The following is a 21,277-nucleotide window of genomic DNA, read 5'->3' as shown; positions in this document are numbered from 1 at the left end:
TTGGGAACTGTGTTTTGTCTTGAAAGAAGCTCTTCGTTGAGAGGAGGTTGTCTGACCTTCTGAGACTGGGGGAAGCAGAAATGACCCCCCGGGGATCTGCGTTCACAAATTGTTGTGTCTGCACGGGGAGAAAGATGAACATCCACCACAAGGTGCCACCTGTGACCTGCTGGAGTCTCCCTGCTCCAGAGTCCAACGTGCGCATCCTTAGGGGAGCCGTGGGTTCCTGTAAGGAGCGAGAGAGCGGCCGTTGTGGAGAAGCACACGGATTAAAATGGAAGACCCTGCACGGCTCTTTCATCCCCTTCGATAGGGGCTGCGTTTTGGCTTGGGTGCCTGTTGTGATTTGGAGGGTCATTGTTAATTTCCTGTCTGTCGGAGAAACAGAAGATGCGACCGTGACCCTGCATTTCTCCATTAAACTGGGAAGTGTAATAAAAGCAGCTTTGAAATAAAATATTTCTGAGGAAGGAACTTTTTTTCCTAGTGAAACTGCTGAAAACTACTCTAGTCATCATTTAAATCCCAGAACATATCTATTAATTTCACTGTAATTACAGAGAAAAGAAAAACGACTAATGGTTTTAGACTTGTGACGGATCTTGAAATAATATTAGTCTGCTCTAAATTAGCTGCTGGCTTGTTTTCAACTAGTGATTCATACTGGTATTTTGCTAAGCCTTTTTTATTGTCTTGAATAGTTCTGAACTTTTGTTTAACTTGCCAAGCAGTACTATATGTAGTCCCCCCCTTTAGTGTTTCAGAAACTAAAGGAAAACATGAATATCTTTACTTAAACCTTCTGAAGAATACACTTTATAGTTATGAACTTTGCCACTTAGAACTGGGATGATCCTTTTTAAGTATGTTTAAGTAGTTTTCTTACTGGTAATTTTTGAGAACTATCTTTAGAAGTGGCTGGAATCCTTGAAGAGAGATTTCTGAGGGGAAACAAAGGTATATAGAAATTTGTAGAAGTTTTAATTTTAGTATATAATAAATAATGCAGTGCTTTAAAATTAATCACTAGTTAACTTCCAAATGAAAATATGTAAGCACAGGATGTTAATCTGATCGCACTGACTTTTTTGCATGTCTGTTGACCATAAAGAAATGTGTATTTCTGCCGAGCTAATCTGTTGTATGCTGGCGTGAACTGGAAGTTTGTGATTGTGTCAAAACTACCTTTCACTTTTGCAAAGTAGGTCAGAAAAGTGTCGGTTTAAAATTTAGTAGCAGAAAGTGAGCAAGGTTTTGTTAAGTATGTAGAGGGCTTGCTATTGATGGCAAAGGATTCTGCTTTTACCTGTGTCTGTCCTGTGGGTCTGTAGAGATATTTTCAAGGTAAAATTTAAATCAGTAACAGCAAGGATCACTCAGGCAATGATTGTATTGTCATTTATACCGTGCTTACCCCTGCTTTCCTTCCTTGTTTGTTCTTGCTGTGGACATAGACCCTCAGTTGGAAGTGAAGGGGTAGAAGGATACAGGAGAAGGAGACAGGCACCTTCATAAAGCTTGGAGTCTCAACTGTAGAAATATGAGTGGACATCTGTAATACAGTTGGCAGCTAGTTTCTTGATTTTGGTCTGTGTACTACACTGCCTTTCATTCTGCTTAATTTTATGCATAAAAATTGCCTTATGCTTTATTGGAAGTAATTAACAGGTATAAGGTTAAACAAAACTGCAGCAGTGGGGTTTCTTTCTTTTTCCTTGAGATGAAGTAGTACCTAGTTTCAGATCATCTCACCCTGGTAATATACAGCAAAAAAAAAAACCCTTTGGAGTGCTCCTTGATGTCTGTGTGTGAAACAAGAAGAAATTCTTTGCATTTTTCTTGCTTTTATTAAAAATTAGACAAAAGCAATTTATCAAAAAATAAATCCTCTGTCTTGATTGCAACATGCTTCTGCTGTGTGTTGTCTTATAATTCCTTTCTAGATGTAAATAAACAAAATGATGTGCAGACAAAGGCAATAAACACAGCGTATTTAAAAAGCATCAAGAGCGAGTTCATGATCAGAGTCAAGGAAACCTCAGTACAGCACAGCAGAAAAGTAAAACGGGAGGCTAGCAAAGGGCTTGGGGGACTTAAATCATTTGGATTTGTTGGCTGAATGATTGTTCCACTTGCTGAAGCGATAGGGCAGGTAGACGTTATGTCTTGTGTAAATGCAAAAGCTAGCTTGATATTTAAAGCAATTGAAGTTTTTCTCATGGGTCAATGCCTTGCTGAAAACACTAGGATTTTCTTCCTCTGCGGGGATTTAGCTGGTATTGTGTGTTCTAACGGAAGGTGCACAACGTGATGCGTATCTTGTTCTGTCCTGCAGGGCTTTAGCTTATCCTTGAGTGTAGTAATGACAAAAAGCCATGTTTTATCGCTGCTTGTAACCAGATCTGCCAAGAAAGGAATAGCTTCCCTGTGGCAAAGTGTTAGAGTTAAACACTTCATAATCCTGTGACAGGAGAGTCTTTATATTGATATTTTTTTCACTAAGTACAGCCATTTATTGTAACATAATATTTTAGACTCAAGTTAATTTTGTGGTGTAATGCAAGAAAGAAAAGTTAGTTAGCTATTGGCTTTTTAATTAATTGGTTTATATTGCTATTTATTTAGGTGATGATAACCCCTGTGGTAGGTCAGTTCTTGCTCTAACAGCTACACAAACACACATTTAGGTTTTTATGCGTGCACTTTTATTTGTATCAAGACAGTAGTAGGTCTCTCTTATGAGCACTTACATGAGAAAAGCAGAATTGAAATGATATAAAACATAATGTTTGTCCATACTTCCATAGTTGGAGCTGATACAGTCTAAATAGCTATTAAGAAGGAGGGAAGGAAGAAAAGCATCGGTAGACCAGGAGCTGAGGCGGGCAGTAAATGGCAGTCAGACGCAGCCCGTCACTTGATTTCCCCTTGGGTTTCCATCGCTGGCACAGCTCGTGTTGGGGGTTCACCAGCGAGGGTAGTTCTGTAACAACCTGCCTCTGCTAGTCCCATCACAAACAAATGGGATGTCAGGTCCTAGTGTCAAGCCCAGGACTACTGAGGAAAGAGGTAATTTAATACACAGATCAAATTGAGTTCTGTTCCAGGCTTTCTGGTAGGATAATATACTTAATATAACTTTTTTTTTTCTTGACATAATTTATGGAATTCACCATTTCTTTCTCATGTAAACTGATGAGGATTTTTGTTTCTTGTCTTGATTTTTTTTTAAAGAAAAAACTAGTGGTGTTATTAAGCTGACTAGGTGGAAGCATAATAATTCAAAAATTAGACATAGCATTAATTAAGCAGGAAAGACCTGTTTTTGCTATGCATTTCTGTATTTGAGAGCATAACTAAAGAATTTTTTGGCATAGTTTTCAGGGATAGCTTTTCCTATTGACTGATATAATAGAGTCATCACGACAGCTGCAAGGGATTGGTTACACTGCTGGAATTCATTCTGGGGGACGCTGTTGATTTTTATGCATGCTTTTCGAAGCAAAACAGTTTGATAGCAGGTGTGACCCTTAACCTTCCCTAACTTTGAAGAACTTCATCATCATCATTTGTTCACCACTGAATATATTTTGCAGGTGGAGGAAACAGAGGGCAACGTAGTTTTGTTTTGATGGGAAACAAGGGGGATGAGGAATGGCTGCATAGGTATCTTTGTCCCTCTTTTATGCACCAAATCAGCTAATTTTTGAAAGTTCTGTCCTAAACGAAATGTAAGTTCTACCAAGAAAATATTTTTTTTGCTGTGTAGTTACAGGGACATAATGGAAATGCAGAGCAAAGCTTGGTGAAGAGGCTCCACATGTGCATTTGAAAGCAACCTCGGAGGTATCAGAGGGGCTGGGAGAGCCGTGGCAGCAGACGCTGGATGGAGACATTCCTGCCTCAGGGCCAAAGGGGTGTCCTTACTCCAGCAAATGTGTCCTAGGTCTTGCCATGACTCTGTGGCAGACTTTGCCCACCTGCATCTCACTGTCCAAGCATCCCATTAATCTGAGCATTAGGTAGCGGTGTGGGCCAAACTCCGGCTTTCCGGGGCCCTGGGAAGGTCCGTGGCAGTCCTGCAGCCTGGTGTGTCATGTTGGGGAGCTGTGCTCAGGCCTGCGCAGAGGAAAATTCTCTTTCCATGGGAATTAATTCTCAGTTAAGTCAGTCACTTGTTTCTTCAACCTTGTAGACTAACTTTGTTGTAAAAGTGAATGCTAAATTTGATTAAAAGTGCAAGTATAAGCAAAGCATTTTTGTCTGCCAGAAGAAACCTGAATAGCCGTATAAACCTTTCTCCAAGTAAGTATAAACCTGAGTTACAACAGCCTATACAGGCTGATGTCTTTGGATGACTGTTGGTTGTGTGAAATAGTTGTATGGTGTTACTGCTCGTGGTGGCAAGGCCTGCTGTGACCCGGGTGAGAGACGACTCATTTTCAAGAGGCAGAAACGCGGATGTTGACAAATGATGACTAAAAATTCATTACTGTGTTAAGAATAAAAGTTGTGTCTGTTTCTTTCTAACTTGTAAACACAAAGATGTATGGTGCAATTACTAAAATCTGTTCTCTGACTCAGTTTGGGTTTTTATTCCCTTTTCCGTGGAAGCATGGAGTCATAGTTTGTGTTTTTCATTGGGGCTGTACCTGATTCTGGCATTTAGGCAAAGCAGCTATTTCTGGGTCCTTTGGTGATGCATTAATGCATGAAAGACTCCTCTGTTTAAGTGTTTCTCTTCAGACACAGTCCTGTTACTGCTCTCTTCAGATTTAAACTCTGTGACTTCATGTCACATTCACAGACAAGAGGTTCTTAAATGGACTTACAGGTTATTGATGAAGGTTATTGATGGGAATTAGGGCTTCTTTTTTTCCACATCTCTTTTTAAGGCAAAGTCTATATGAAGCTTAAGGATCCAATAACTAACAAAATGAAGTGCTCACTGAACAGCAGCAAGTATGAATAATTTGCTTTTGGTTTTGCTTTTCTCTTATCTGTCAAAGTAATAGTATTTATATTCACTTTAATAAATAACAAAAAGCTACATAGAAAAGGGTACCTTCGGTCACATGGATACCTTTGGTCATTCTATTTCCTAATTATGGAAAGACAAAATTATGACCAAAATCACTTTCTGTGATGGAACTACAACGGCAATTAAAAAGGTTCATGAATTGCAATGTTGGAAGATGGTGTTTTGTTTGCCTTTTTCCAGCAAATGCAAACTTTGTCATATTTTTTGTGGTTCTGAATTGATATCTTGTTAGTTTATTAGGTCCCTTATTGAAAACTTGAAAAGCTTCTCAAATAGTAATCCTGAAAATCAGCTGCCTCAAATGCTGCTTTTGAAAACCCAGCTGTCTTTGTAGCTATAATTATTCTCTGAATTACTTGTTTGCAGAAGCTCAATTAAATATGATTGTATGCTTTTTTCAAATAATTTATATTCTTAAATATCTTTTTTGCTGCGAAAATCTGTGAAAGAGAAGAATTAAACAAAGTAGTATGTGCATGTATTTTTCATGTATTTTCAGTAATACTTTTTTTTTTCTTCTTTCCAGACCAGCCAGACCGTTCAAATTACCAAAAAGGTAAGGTGTTGTTACTGTCACATGTGAGGCTTACAAAATCGTGGAGGAGGTGAATAAGCCAAAGGCTAAACTGCACCTCCGCACAATACAAGATAGAGGGAATGTTCAGTGGAATGTTGTTCAAAAACATTCAAAAAACATTCTTGTTCAAAAGAGGCCGAGAAAATTTGATGTACAGCAGGCCCACAGATGGCCATGAAAAGGAGTGGGCAGACACGTGCTTTTTAGCATCCCCAGTCAACAGCTGTGAATCCCAGGGGGTCATAGACAGTACTGACCACAGAAGGTGACCAAACTTGCACGATCCCCCCAAGTCGTCTCTTCAAAAATAGCCTTTCCTGTACACTGTGCAAGAATTATAAAATTTAAGGCATATTTCAGCGTTCCTTGTGTGCAAATACTTGAAGATATTTTTGACTATGGTGTTTTCCAATTTGTTTCTTTGTGTATATGCATACACTGTCTGCACCATTTTTTTTGATTAAGGGTTTGTTCTGAGAAACTGCTTGGTTTCATTAATAACGATAAAGCAGCCTGACAGAAAACTTCAGAATAGGTCACTGTAAAGAGCTTTTCTTTTCCTAAAAGCAAAGCAGAAAACGCAGACAATCAAAAATAGCAGATTTGGACTACACATACTCTGAAGAATGGCAGAATAAAAGAAAACAACAGAGTAGCTAATTTAAAACTGTTCTGCCTTGCTAATAGTAAAAATAAAGAATCTCAAATAAAAACATGTTAAAAACATAATCCACTTTTGGGATGTGGCCTTCAGTAAAGAACAGACATGTTAACTTTCAGGCTATGTAAATTTGTTCAATAATATAAATTCAATCACACTTCCATTGCTCATGGTGACCTCTTTGCTATACTGAAACTTTATGTAGTATGAACATACCTCTTTATATGAGACTGAGTAGTGGTTTAAATGGAGTATTCCCACATAAAGGTGCTGAATCAAAAAGTTTAACAGTATCTAGTTCTTCTGCAGCTGAAAATGGGAGGGAAAATGGAAACTTATAATAATAATAACAATAAGATCTGGGTCCAGGTTATCTCTGTGAAAATTACATGAATTTGTTGTCTTTAGTGGTACCAAATGAATGAGATTAATGTAGGTTGAATTGCTTATTGTATCTCCTAAGGTTTTTTAGTTCTGCTTAAAACATGTAAGTTCTTTTTCAAGTGTATGGAAAACAGCAGGAGGAAAGAAATAAATCAAAACTATATGTATTCTCTTGATACAAAGCTACAAGGCATGCATTGCCATTCTGACAACTAGATTGAAAGCAGGGAATGAATTGGCATAAAAGAGATTTCATTCAGACAAGAATGTTGCAGTTACTGCAAATTCATCATTTAGTAGTTGTCGAGTTTGGAAAAGAAGATGACACATCAATGTAGCCAGGTGCCCAGCTAGTTGCACAGCTGTAGTTTTTATTAAGCATCAAAAAAGCAGGAGATTGATGTTATGATTTAGGAAAATACCGAGGTATTTGCTTAACAGTAAGGCTGTGCTTTCTGAAAGTGCATGATTGCTTGTGGACTGAAGCGCTTTTCTGTTCTGTTCTGAGTCAGAAATTATCAGACAAATGATCATTTATAGTGAACCTAAGCCTGGGCAGTGGCTTACTTTTCAAAGAGAAAATAAAAAATAACTAAACACAAATTATACCTTTTCAATGCAATAAAAATAAAAGAACTACCATCTTTCTCGTTACTTATACTCATTTGGGATTTAGGCTATCTATCTGTAGACAAGTTGATGGCAACGAGAGCCCTCTAGCACCGGATGGTACTCAGACAAATAAAATTTGTGTGTAGTATGGTTCATCCATTTTTGATATTCTAGCTCAGGTCATTTTTGCTCATTTGAACTTGTGATGTAAGAAACAGAAAAATCTGCAGGTGTAAATCTGTAATTACTGTCTTCTGCATGGGCTTACTAACATTTTAAGCAGACATAGTTTATTTTATAGGTAGTGACTAAAGAATTTAACCAACTGAAGAGCTTTTCAGCTCAGAATGGAATCAGCATGTCAAAGGGGTAAATCCTGCAGGAAAATAAATATTTTAGGTTTTATTTTTGACTTCAGAGCGAATGTCTGCAATAGTCAGTCAGTCTGGCAATTGGTGTCTATACAAAAAAACAAACAAACAAACAAAAAGCACAAAGATTAGGCAGTGTTGCCCTTGAAATATAAGCTCTGTGATTTCAGGTGTTCACTGCAAGAAAAATCGTGAAGAAACTAGGATTTGGGAGTTTTCTGTTTTTTTTTTCTTCCCAATGTAACTAAAATAAAAATATCTTAGGAAATAACAAAAATTAGATTTGTATGTGAAACTTTTTGCACTCGGACAACTTGAAAAGATGCTGAGAGTTAAAAGCCAAGAGATACATTGTTCCAGAAGACTAAGTAACGAACTCCGTTAGTTTGTGCATCATGTTGCGACTCTCCTTCTCTCCTTCTCTTTTGAAGTATAAATTTATTGGAGAAGTGTTAATATCAGTAATTCATGTTTAATCTTAAACAACAGTTTCACTTCACATATGCAATTTTTAGTGTGAATGCATTTTTATATGAATGATAGGCACATCACTCTTCATGCCTGAACACGTACAACAGAAACAGTTCTTTCAGTAACTTAAAATAGTAACACTTATGTCAGTAATTTATGTCAGAATCCTGAAAAAAATAGCAGTATTCTGCGACGAAGGGCTTCTCTTAAGATGGGGAAGTTTCCGCTGTGCCTGACGTCTCTCCCCTCGCCGCAGCTACGCAGCGCTCCTCGCCGACTGGCCCGTGGTGGTGCTGGGCATGTGCACCGTGCTCATCGTGGTGTGCGCCCTCGTGGGGATCCTAGTGCCAGAGCTGCCCGACTTCTCCGACCCGCTGCTGGTAGGTACCCAGGGGCACTGGCAAACGGGTGGCTTTGGTGTGCTCCTTCTCCAGGGACAGCGGTAAATGTGGGAGGCAAGTACGTTTCAGTCACGTTGTAAAAATTCCTTTTAAAGTCAGGCCTGCCCAGACAAAAGTTCTGACTCTTGACGTGCCTTGGTTTAGTGGACGTCTGTGTCTGAAATCTGCAGTGTAACATGCTCTGTTTGGGATCTAAGAACTGAATTGGCCGATTTATTGCTTTACTATCAAAATCTGCAAAAAAAAAATCTCTACTAGGAATCTTTTCGGGAATCAATTTTCAGAAAGATTCCATTAGTAGTGAGCCTATACAAGTAAGTATTATATGATGAATACATGAAAGAAATTTGATTTAAGAGCCTGGCAATGTCTCTGCCATATGTGAGCATAGTGAGCTAGCCGAGGGCGATGCAAAGAAGCGGTTGCACCTCGGGCAGTTAGTTATGCACTAGCTCCAGCAACGGTGTGGTGCAGAGAGCTATTCAGAGCTCATATGTCCTGCAACAGAACTTCTATACATTGAACAATGTAAATTCATCCCAGTTAAGAGTTATAGATAATAGGAACAGCACAGCCCAGACCATACGTTCCAAATCAAGTTTCAAAGAGTGAGTGCCAGGATCTATTAAAGAGCCGTCTGGGGATGAAATCATATCCATATTGAAAGGCTGAAAGTAATCTTTATCAGATTCCATTAAATTCTGGGCTCATTTCTTACTTTTCCTGTGCTATATTACCCATGAGTAACTTTCAGGACTCTTATGGAAAAAGTTGCATTTAGTTATTATGCTCAGATATAAATATAACATTCCCATGAGTTATTGGTCTATTGCAGTACAGTATATCTGTACATGCACATTATACAATAAAGGATATTTCTTGACACAGTCTACAGTTATTCAAATTATGATTAAAAGTCTCTTTAAAAATTGTTATTGTATAGGTTTTATTCTTGGATAACTAGAAACATATACTTTATTAGGATTGATTAGATTTATTTAGGATTTTTAAATCATATTTAATCAGTGAAGAGTGATAATGAAGATACAGAAGAGAACAGCGTAGAGTATCCTTGCTCTGAAAACTAAGAACTAATGTGTTAAACGTTGTCATACATTAAGTAATCATAATTTCTGAGGGATGTAAGTGGTACACGCAAGAATTCTTATCCCTTGTCAGTCCATGCAGTTGGTCATTACTTTGTCAAACTGCCCTGTCTTTAAAGCACTTTATCTTGAACATAGATGCCTGGAATAACTATGCTTCATATTGAAAACGATCATCTTGATTGCATTTCCACTTTCCTATTAAAGTTAAAGAATGAAATGTATTAATGGAGTTTCGTAATATTCTCCCTTAGGGTTTTGAACCAAGAGGGACAGCAATAGGACAGAGATTGGTCACATGGAATAACATGGTGAAAAACACAGGGTACAAAGCAACACTGGCAAATTATCCTTTCAAGTATGCAGATGAGCAGGCTAAAAGGTAAGAGTTGGAGTTCAAAATTCATTTTATTTATTGTTTTTATTGCTTAAATGAACTTGCTGCAGTACCCTTTGAAGTTAATGTATACGTTGCCACTGATTTCAGTGAACACTGAATCTTACCCTCCAAGTTCTTTAAGGTCTTTCATATGGAGCTGGTTAAAGTGACTTGTCACTTTTGTTTTCTCTTTGAGTTACCGGTATTTTCCAATACTAGGCTCAATATAGTTTCCTTTGAAGTCTCTAAAAACAAGAAGTGTAACAAATATTGCAGTTCCTGAATACTAGAGTCACATTGACAAAAAAAAAAAAAAAACATTTTTTTAATGCCAGAGTTACAAAGAGGCATGATAATTTGGGTACTCATTTTAACGATCCCTTTGCTAAGATAAGGTAAAAGTATTTATTCTGTTTTAGTCATCAGGATGACAGATGGTCAGATGATCACTACGAAAGAGAGAAGAGGCAAGCAGACTGGAACTTCCACAAAGATACCTTTTTCTGCGATATTCCAAGTAAGTGGAGAGTATTATTATACAAAGAAGCCTAAAAACTGTTGCAAATAGAATGATTTCTGAACCCTTCTTTATATTATATGCCTTAATATTAGCTAAAATATTTCTTGCTAGATATATTCATGATAAGTACCTTCTTTACGTCTGCAGAAGCCTTTGAGGAAATCAAACTAAAATGTTGCATTCAACTGGTATGTCTAAGGAAACAACTCTACTTCCTTAAATTGCTTTCTTTAAGTGCTTCCATTTCCTTTAAACTTTTTATGAGTTGTTGTTAATACTGATCATTGTAAAAGCGGTGTCTTGAATATATATGCCTACAGAAGTTGCACCTACCCTAAGAAAACAGCGTTTTATCTGTGCCATCAACACATCAATGTAATTCTAAAAAATAAAAAATAAAATAAAAAAACCTAAACCAAAGTACTTTTCCTCTTTATATTTGTATAATGCTCTTTTCTAAAAAACATCCGCAGGTCACATCCTGCTCAGGATTTTTTTTTTTTTAATATTTTTAAAACTTAAACCAAAGGCCTGTGAAGATACTTAGTTTCAAGTAAAGAGGTTATGTTAGCAGATAAATCTGTACTGAACTTCTTGCAAGACGTGCTGCAAGACTGTGATAGTCCTTTCTGTGAGACAGCCTGCGTTAGCAGGGATAGATCTTACTTTGAGACTTGGACTTTTTGCTGCTGCATCAGTATGTGACCTGCTGCTTCAGTGTGTGAGCACTGATTGCAACATGAAAACATAATTGTGTAATTGTTTGTTTACATTTCTTAATATGAGAGAGCAATAACCAGGAAAAACAGAGGTGTAAAATAGATTTTTTTCTTATTTCTAATATAAGTTAGAGGACATGCACAAGGTCATCAATGCTGCTTCTATGGGCAGAAGCGAATTAAAATAATTGGGGCTCCCATAAGGATGAGTAAATGTGCCTGAAATTCTACTGAGCATTAACCACAGCTTGAAGCAGAATCAACTGCTCTTATCCTGCCCATTGTTTTGGGGGTGTTTTTAAGTCTCATTCTTATTCTTTCCGCTGCTGTTTCTGCATACTCTCAATCATAGCTGTCATGACAGAATTGTGCTTCTATGGGAAGGTTTGCCAGCACTGTATGTAAAGAAAACAGTTGACTTACCGTTGGCAGTTACCTCTTGACCAGTATTTGTCATCCCTGGTGTCCTTATTTTTTTGCTCCAGGGTTGTCAGACCAGCTTCCCTGATCCTAAAGCACATTAAAGATCTTAAAGCAGGACTCCTGAGTCTTGTCATCACAGCTCTCAGAGGCAACAATTTCCCAACAATTTTGCCAATTCCCAACAAAGGGAAAAATTCAGCCTTTCATATTGGAAACATTGCAATTAAGCTGCTAATGTTTCTTAACCCAAAGTACCATAATGTGCTATACAGTACCATAGATATGTGAGTGTGGGCGTATATGTTTCTCCTCTGCGTGACGATCCTGCTGCTACTAAGTAATAATTTTCTTCCTAAAGGCTGTCTCTTAATAAATGTGATTTAATTTGTAATCTAAGCTGTGTGTGTAGAATTCTTTTAAAATGGCCTCAAGGATATCATGACAATTTCTACTGCAGTCATTCACTTCTGAAGCAAAAACATTCTTGTAGAAACATCTTTATAATTATTATTTATATTCCCAAATGTCTCACTGAATCAGCTTTTGATTACTATTATCTGTGTGCTGCCGTTATGCTGTGCCAAGAATTTCATAGTTTGCTGATTAGATCTTTTGATTTTCATTTGTTTGTCATATTGCAGAAGATAGTTTGCTAGGATAGCAGTCTGTAGAACTTCTAAGTAGTATCTAATATTTAAGATGCCATATTTACTACAAGCACTTTAAGAAAACTGAAACTTTTGTGTGGACTGAATCCTAAACATAACAAGATCAGCTTATAAGTGAGGTGAATGCCTGTGATGTGACAGAGGTTCCATCTCTGTCATCTGATCAGTGGGATTTTGCTTCAGTCCTGGATGCCAGAGACCCCTGAGTAATCCATAAACCTTCTTCTGTAATTTCAGGTGACCGCTATTCACGAGTGGTATTTACTTCAACAGAGGGAGAGAATTTGTGGAATTTGAATGCAATTAAGTCAATGTGCAATGTAGATAACTTGAGGGTAAGTAAAGGTGCTCTTTCATTTGTTTAATATGCAAGTATGAACAAATATTCCAGGTCTGTTTTGATGCCCATTACAGTTTGATAGCATATGAGAGCGTTTCACATTGTCCACGTCTTTCTCTGATGATCAGCCTGCATGTGGAGGGTTAACCAACAGCTTTCAATTTATGCAGTCAGATTATAGGCAGGAATTTTTTTGGATTTTGCTACTAATGCCATCCAGAACCCAGAATGGGGCAGGCTACAGTTGCTTCAAAAGTTTAGCACAAAATAACTGCAGCAGCTTAACTTGTGCTGTGTGTTTCCTCTTAAGATATTATTCCATGGACTTTTGTTCATGTTTCCCAGAAAATATTTCAGTTTTCCTTGCTTTTCCTCCTTCAGTTGAACTGGCTGCATCTTCATAGCATATGCAGTGTTTTCTGGCAGGCAATGGGTCTTTAGATTTATGAAGTCTAAAGACAATAGGTAGCATCTGGATGGCGAAGGAACATAGATACTGTATCTAAACAAAGAGCACAATTAACTAGATCTGGCTTTTGATACTCTGAGAGGGATATTAAATTATTTCTCAGTTTATTTTAAACTGAGAAAATGAAATAAGTCATTTTGGCCTTGTCCACCTGGCTCAGTTGTAATTTTCCTTGGACGGTGTAAATATGGTTCTCCTTACACTCGGTACCTTGCAGAGCTAAAAATGACCAGTGTAATAGCCAGTCTCAGGGGCTTTTATAGCTTCTCTTGCTTGGATTAGAAGGCAGTTATACGCACACTATTGAAATGATGTCTGGTTTCAACTAATAGAGGTTTACTGACACAGTCTAAAATAAATTAAGCATTCAGGTGGCACATTTCTAGAAATTTGTTTGGGATTTGCTAAAAATTCATGTTTTGTTCTTTGAATTATTATGCAACTATTTTTTGTGTCCTGATGACCTCATACGGAAATTAATTACACTGTATGATTTTGTGTATTAAGAATGATCCATTGATTTCCTGATAAACTTGTTTTTCTTCCTTCAAAGCCCAAATTAGCATAAACAATTAACATAATAAATGCGCCATAATTATCTCACAAGGAATATTTGTTTACCGATGCCTTTGGGGCAATTGCCTCAATCTAGCAAATCCCCAAACTCTTTTTCCTAATAGCTGACATGTGTTTGCTTAAAACGTCGAGCTGTGGCAAAGCGCTGCGTGATGATTCTCCCTCTGTGTCTGTTGGCGCTGAATTTGTCCTGGTTGGGCTCTTTTGCCCTAAGTGGTTTTTGTCCTCACATGCTCGTGCATGGTTCCTCATTTACCCTCCAGAGTCCTGCACTAGCAGGAGAGCTCGTGGATTTACCCTTTATCTCTTTCAATCAAAGAGATTGAGGTGAGCAAACTGCAGTGTTTAGTATTTGTCTGATGCAGCTGCCTTTGACTGAAATGAGCAATCACATGACTGATTCAGGCAGAAGATATATAGGGAAAAATTAGGGGAATTAAACAGGGGATGCTCATTATATCTGTAGCAATTTAATCACATGAACAGCTGATGCAGGTGAGTCTTACGTATTGTAGATTATTGTAAAGCATTTCAGCATAAATAAAATGGAAAAAATATTTTTATCTAACAAAATCAGTTATTACATCTGAAGAATTGTATTCATAATGATTGTATTAGCCCTGGGGAATTCGTCTTCTTTTTTGCCTTATATGTACACTTGTATATTAAAACATTATTTCAACTACCACTTTACAGAAGACCAAAGAATGTGACAAGAAACTGCTTTAAAGAGCAGGCACCATCTATCTCAACTCCACAAAAATACCTCTTCATTTGAAATAAGAACACTTGGGAAACCGAAGCACTGGCTAATACAGCTGCTGCCAGAGTTGTGCAGATATTTATTTAGAAATGTATTGCAGATAATGTTTCCACTGATCCTTTTGCTGTCTTAGGCTTTACTCAAGAATATAATAGCTAGACAGCACCCTAACAGAGCAGGATAGCAGCAGCTGAAGCCTTTTTCATTAAAGTTTAAAAAGTGCTTGTTACTACTTACATACGGCGTTTCTAAGTATGAACTCTTGAGGAAACACGAGGTGCTGAGCCGTGCCCTGTTCCTGCATGCTGCACTCTCCTGTGAGCAGCCCGGCTCTGCCAAGGACGCTCACTCGCTCCGTAGCCATCACAAGAAATTCATGACTTCAGTGACCTTCCTAGTCCTACAGACCCTCCTCTGACTGTAGTTATTTCTTTGTTGTTGAAGACCTGGTTGTTTAGGGGGACAGTTTTCTTTCTGTTTAAATAAGTGGCAGAACTTCCCATATTCAAAGACGGGAAAATCAGGCACTACATTTTCTGGAAGTGTGAGCCTTAGGGGTTATATATTTTTCTAATGATGAATAGGATTTCTGCTCCAACTGTTATTTGCTTAAATATGAGCTATCAGTAAATCCCCTGTGTGTTAATTGCTTTCCCATCTGCTTGTAACTGCTTTAACTATATGTTTTACTGACACTTCGGGGCTTCATCCTGCAGCTGCTCAGCACATGGTAAACCTGTAATCTTCATGGAAACACTATATACACATAGCTATAGGAGGTGTTCTCCTTTTTAATTGGATAAGAAGAGTCCTGCCTTTCACATGTTAATCGCAGGGTGTTTTCTCTATAAACCACAAACAGCTATTTTATAAACTTCAAAGACTGTAAATGATTTCCCCAGTCTGCTGACCCCAAAATGTGTGTTTGTGCTTCCCTGTCACGCACAGATCCATTTGGCAAGGAGATCTGGCTACAGAAGCAGCATGTGCACAGGATGTACAGCTTCTTTTCTTTAGTTGTCCTGAAATAAATGAAAATTCTGGTAGTGGCAGAATATTCTCATTTTACAGAGTATTTTAGTGTTATTCCCAGCTACATTTTGTATTTTAGCTTCTAAGTTCCAGCTGCCTGCTCGTGTTGCTTTGCTTTTGGCAACAGTTACTTTACCAGTGAGTGTGCACAGCCTGCAGCAAGTACTGAAGAATAGTGTATAAAGTCATTGGCCCATCTTGAACTTGAATATGCAGAGAAGAACATACAAACCTTTCCTCATGATTTGCCTGTCTGACCCAAGGGTTTGCCTATTATATCCTCCTAGGATAAACCTGGAGGCGTGCCATGAAAAATACAGATATGCTATTGCAGTGCTTCCTTTTATTTAGGAGGTTGCTCAGTCTTTCCTGAGTTTGCATGTGGGAGTGTTTTTATCTGGAAACAATCAAATGTGAATTATCCTGGGTTTTTTTTGTATACCAGTTTGTTCTCATTCACAATCTGATTTATAAAATTAAGTCCATATTAAAACTTTTATGACTGTCAGGAGAATCCCCAAGTACATTTTTCTTTTTTTTTTTTTTTGTTTGCATTATAAATGGCTGCTAGTAATAAACCTGTGCAATGTTGCTAAAAAAGCCAAAGTATTAAATCTGGCTCGTCTGGAACAATTGTATGGACAACAATTTTAGGACCCAAATTCTCAAAACCCTTAAGCACATAGCTTTATTAATGTACCTTTGTATTAATATGCTCTCATTGCGTATAACTCAATAGACTGGAATTTTACATATGCCCAAATATTTGAGAGATTAATTCCAATGTCATACATTACAAACTAGAAGTTTTGTTTAGCATCATACACATGAAATATTTAAGACTTGAATTTCCTGTGTCGTATCAAGTTCGTGGGGTTTATGTACTAGTGAAATTTCCCTGCTCTAACCTTGTTAGCGAAAAAATTCAATTATATTTTATAGACACACTCAATTTTGCTTAAAAGTGCCTTACAGTGATTTAGCTAAGTCTGTATTCTTCCTGGCTTCAACTAAATCTAGACCAGTCTTAAGGAAGAGTATCCACATAAGGATTCCCACTCGTTTAGCTGAAGGGATTTCTTAACCAAAATACTGGTTAAGGTGGTTGCGCCACAGGATTTTCTCCTGCTCCTTCACTGCTGGGGTGACCCTCCGGACACCCCCAGGATGGACCCAGCTTCCCAAGGGCCAGAGCTGTCTGTGCAGCAGGGCTCAGGCTGGGGGGCCTTAGGGAGACTCATGTGGGGGAAATGTCCCCATGGGAGCAAAGCAGGTTCACAGAGAGGCTTGGAGACGAGCCCAGGGGATGGAAGTCACTGCCATGAAGCCGTCGCGTCACGTCTTTTTGCGTGGTAAATCCCTGCCTCTCCTAGAAACCTCTGTGTGTGATTTCAAGCAGAATGAAGGATTTTTAATGTATGGCTGGCTATGCATTTTCAGGACTATAATATGAGATAATAGAGGGGAGAAACAATCATAGTCTGGAACAAACCTCAGTGCATCTTGAGACAACAGATTAGTGCAATTTTTTTATCACCTCTGCAGATTCTGTGCTGCAGTGACAGCTCAGTGGAGCTACTCCTGATTTAGCCTGGTGCAAGTAATGGGAGGCAAACACTGTGCATGGAAATAGGAATTTAAAATTTTAATACGAATGATTGTAAGCTCTGTTTTTATCCCATTTAAAATGTGTGTGTGAATGTTTCTAATTTCAAACTATGATTCAGACTCAGTTTAAAATGGATTTTTGCCCTGCCTGTCTTTATACAGATCCGATCCCATTCCCAATTTGGTGATCTCTGCCAGAGAGCCACTGCTGCTTCGTGCTGTCCCAGCTGGACACTGGGCAATTATATTGCCATTTTAAACAACAGGTCATCATGTCAAAAAATTGTAGAACGAGACGTGTCTCACACCCTAAAGCTGCTTCGCACCTGTGCCAAATACTACTACAACGGGACGCTGGGCGCCGACTGCTGGGACATGAATGCCAAAAGGAAGGACCAGCTCAAGTGTACGAACGTGCCTCGCAAATGTACCAAGTACAACGCTGTTTACCAGATCCTCCACTATCTAGTGGACAAGGATTTCCTAAGCCCAAAGACAGCTGACTATGTCCTACCAGCTTTAAAATATAGCATGCTCTTCTCTCCGACCGAGAAAGGAGAGAGCATGATGAACATTTACCTGGATAACTTTGAGAACTGGAACTCTTCTGATGGTGTGACAACCATCACAGGGATTGAGTTTGGAATAAAACACAGTTTGTTTCAAGATTACCTGTTGATGGATACTGTGTATCCTGCCATAGCCATTGTAATTGTTTTGTTAGTTATGTGTGTGTACACGAAGTCAATGTTTATCACGCTAATGACTATGTTTGCAATAATTAGCTCCTTGATCGTTTCTTATTTTCTGTATCGGGTAGTATTTAATTTTGAGTTTTTTCCATTTATGAATCTCACTGCTTTAATTATTCTTGTTGGAATTGGAGCAGATGATGCTTTTGTCTTATGTGATGTTTGGAACTACACGAAATTTGATAAACCTCATGCAGGAACTTCTGAGACAGTAAGCATCACGTTGCAGCATGCTGCTCTTTCCATGTTTGTCACCAGTTTTACCACCGCTGCTGCCTTCTACGCTAACTACGTCAGCAATATCACAGCAATCAGATGTTTTGGTGTTTATGCTGGCACTGCCATATTGGTGAATTATGTTTTGATGGTTACGTGGCTGCCTGCCGTAGTTGTATTACATGAACGATATCTTCTCAATATTTTCAGTTGCTTTAAAAAACCTCACCAGAGGGTCTTCAGCAACAAAAGCTGCTGGACAGTGTTGTGCCAAATGTTCCACAAGGTTATTTTTGCAGTCTCAGAAGCATCCAGGATATTTTTTGAAAAGGTTTTGCCATGCATTGTTATCAAATTTCGATACATTTGGCTTTTCTGGTTCCTTGCCTTAACGATAGGTGGAGCATATATTGTGTGTGTGAATCCAAAGATGAAACTGCCATCGTTGGAGCTCTCTGAGTTTCAGGTATTTAGGTCTTCTCACCCATTTGAACGCTATGATGCAGAATACAAAAAGCTTTTTATGTTTGAACGTGTTCACCATGGAGAGGAACTCCACATGCCAATTACAGTAATCTGGGGTGTCATTCCTGAAGATAACGGGGACCCTTTAAACCCTAAGAGTAAAGGAAAGTTACAGCTGGATAACAGTTTTAATATTGCCAGCCCAGCTTCGCAGGTTTGGATTTTACGTTTTTGTCAGAAGCTGAGAAATCAAACATTTTTTTATCAGACTGACGAACAAGACTTCACAAGCTGCTTTATTGAGACATTTAAGCAATGGATGGAAAATCAGGACTGCGATGAGCCATCTCTTTACCCTTGCTGCAGCCACTGGAGCTTTCCATACAAGCAAGAAGTTTTTGAATTATGTATCAAGAGAGCCATTATGGAGTTAGAAAGAAGCACAGGGTACCATTTAGATAGCAAAACTCCCGGGCCTCGCTTTGACCTAAATGACACTATCCGGGCAGTGGTGTTGGAGTTTCAAAGCACCTACCTCTTCACGCTTGCTTATGAGAAAATGCATCAGTTCTACACAGAGGTTGACTCCTGGATTTCACATGAGCTCAGCTCTGCTCCCGAGGGCCTCAGCAACGGCTGGTTTGTGAGTAATTTAGAATTTTACGATCTTCAGGACAGCCTGTCTGATGGTACTCTGATTGCCATGGGGCTTTCAGTTGCTGTTGCATTTAGTGTGATGCTTCTTACAACCTGGAATATAATTATAAGCCTTTATGCAATTGTTTCAATAGCTGGAACTATTTTTGTCACAGTAGGCTCTCTGGTTCTTCTTGGATGGGAGCTCAATGTGTTAGAGTCCGTCACTATTTCCGTGGCTGTCGGCTTATCCGTAGACTTTGCCGTTCACTACGGCGTGGCGTATCGCTTAGCCCCTGACCCCGACCGAGAGGGCAAAGTCATCTTCTCGCTGAGCCGCATGGGCTCTGCTATCGCCATGGCCGCGCTCACCACGTTCGTAGCGGGCGCCATGATGATGCCGTCCACGGTGCTGGCCTACACGCAGCTCGGCACCTTCATGATGCTGATCATGTGCATCAGCTGGGCCTTTGCCACCTTCTTCTTCCAGTGCATGTGCCGCTGCCTCGGGCCGCAGGGCACGTGCGGGCAGATCCCGCTGCCCGGCAAGCTGCGCCGCGCCGCCCTCGCACAGGGCCCGGCGCGCGGCGCCGCGCGGCCCAGCAAGTATCACCCCGACGCCAGGAGCCAGGCGCCGCGCGGGGAGCACGAGCACTATGAGCTGGAGCCTCTGGCGACGCCAGGCCATAGCTGCCACCCCACTGAGAAAGGGGTCTGTGAGGAAACTCGTGTCTGCTCCGAGCTCCTCAGCAGCAGGGCCCCAAGCACACGCGGGTCATTGCAGTCGGCCTATGGCAGCGAAATGAGTAAGAGCCTGCAAAAAGTTGCTAGTTCAGCTGTGTCGCAGCCGTCTCTCGACCAACATGCCCTGTGCCCGCTTTTCTCTCAGAGCCGGCAGTGTGGCTGCCCCGACGCCTACAAGCAGCTGGCCGTGGCGTGGAGCCCGCACTCGTGTCAGCAGTTCAGCGAGGCCTTCTGCCCCCAGTGCTGCCCCGTCCCCGGCGCCGTGCGGCTCCCTGGCGCCGCGGCTCCTCTTGGCGCCTTGCCGCAGGCCCCAGAGGGCTGCCTGCCCCCGGGCCCGCACAGCCTCCCCTGCGGCTGCCTTCAAGGAAGGCTCAAAAGAACCACGGCACAGAACTCCCTGCCTAAAAATTTTTTCCTCCAGTCGGTGCAACAGTTTCAGGCACATCAGCGAATAAACAGGACAGATTCTTGTGGTTGTCAAAACCCGGAGGAAAACGTAAGAACTCTTCCAGAGGTGATGAGCTCCTCGCAGTTTCTCTGCCACAATGTGGGGCCTCTAATAGTGCATTGCTCTGAATGTGAGAACAGCATAGCAAGCAGCCAGAAGAAAGACCAGGGGGATGGAAAGGGTGGTACAGAAGTAAACGGGGTTGAAAGCAAGAAAGCCTCCACATCAAAGCAGAAGAAGAAAGCTGAGAGCAAAACTGCTGAGCCTTCCCTGCAGGACGAGCTTGGTTTGAAGGCTGAGCGGCCCGATCCAAAACGCCTGCTGAGCCGGGCAGGGAGAGACGCTCGCTGTGAGGGTTGCCATGAAAGTTCACGCTGCTGTAGCAAGGCTGTAGCAGCGAAGTGCAATTCTGTTGACTGTCATATGCCAAACATCGAAGCCAATGTGCCTCCTCTGTTAATGCGCCCAGAGCTTTCCAATGAAAGTTTGTTAATAAAAACACTATAATAAATCTTTAATTTGGCAATCTTGTGTCTTTCATTTAAAAGTACATTTAAAACACTAAAGAGTAAAGTCCTGATTAAATTACTTATAATTTGCATTTTGGAAGGAAAAATGTGTTTTATAGAACAATTAACATCTAGACATTTCATAAAGCCATTACGTGCAGTGAAACCTGATACTGTCCAGAATGGTTTTTGCTGTAACTCAGAAGATAGATTATGCTTTACTTTTTGCTCCAGGGCACTTGAGTTTGAATTCTCTGTATAAACCATATCAAGAAGTGATTCAAAGAAACCCTCCCTTTTCTGGAGCTAGGGCTTGTGAGGCTGGTGACGTTCAGGGTGCAGTGCAATGACCCCATCATTTACCCTGGTCCTCTGCTTCTGCTTTG

At 39.9% G+C, this 21,277-nt stretch overlaps 1 protein-coding gene across 1 annotated transcript in view; it reads left to right on the top strand.

Moving 5' to 3' along the window:
* Positions 1-20,889, top strand: part of DISP1 (dispatched RND transporter family member 1) — a 29,257-nt gene extending 8,368 nt beyond the window's left edge. Inside the window, exons 2-7 of the mRNA XM_088525990.1 lie at positions 5,568-5,597; positions 8,374-8,497; positions 9,879-10,006; positions 10,423-10,520; positions 12,571-12,668; positions 17,284-20,889. Coding sequence (XP_088382116.1) covers positions 5,568-5,597; positions 8,374-8,497; positions 9,879-10,006; positions 10,423-10,520; positions 12,571-12,668; positions 17,284-20,889 — 4,084 coding nt within the window. The remainder of the gene's footprint in view (positions 1-5,567; positions 5,598-8,373; positions 8,498-9,878; positions 10,007-10,422; positions 10,521-12,570; positions 12,669-17,283) is intronic.
* Positions 20,890-21,277: the final 388 nt, after the last annotated feature.

Source organism: Tinamus guttatus, unplaced genomic scaffold, assembly GCF_059628265.1.
Source record: "Tinamus guttatus ecotype Peru unplaced genomic scaffold, ASM5962826v1 Tinamus_guttatus_pri_ptg000241l, whole genome shotgun sequence".
NCBI lineage: Eukaryota > Metazoa > Chordata > Aves > Tinamiformes > Tinamidae > Tinamus > Tinamus guttatus.
The sequence above is the reverse complement of the archived record's forward strand: the minus strand, read 5'-3'. Positions and strand labels throughout refer to the sequence as shown.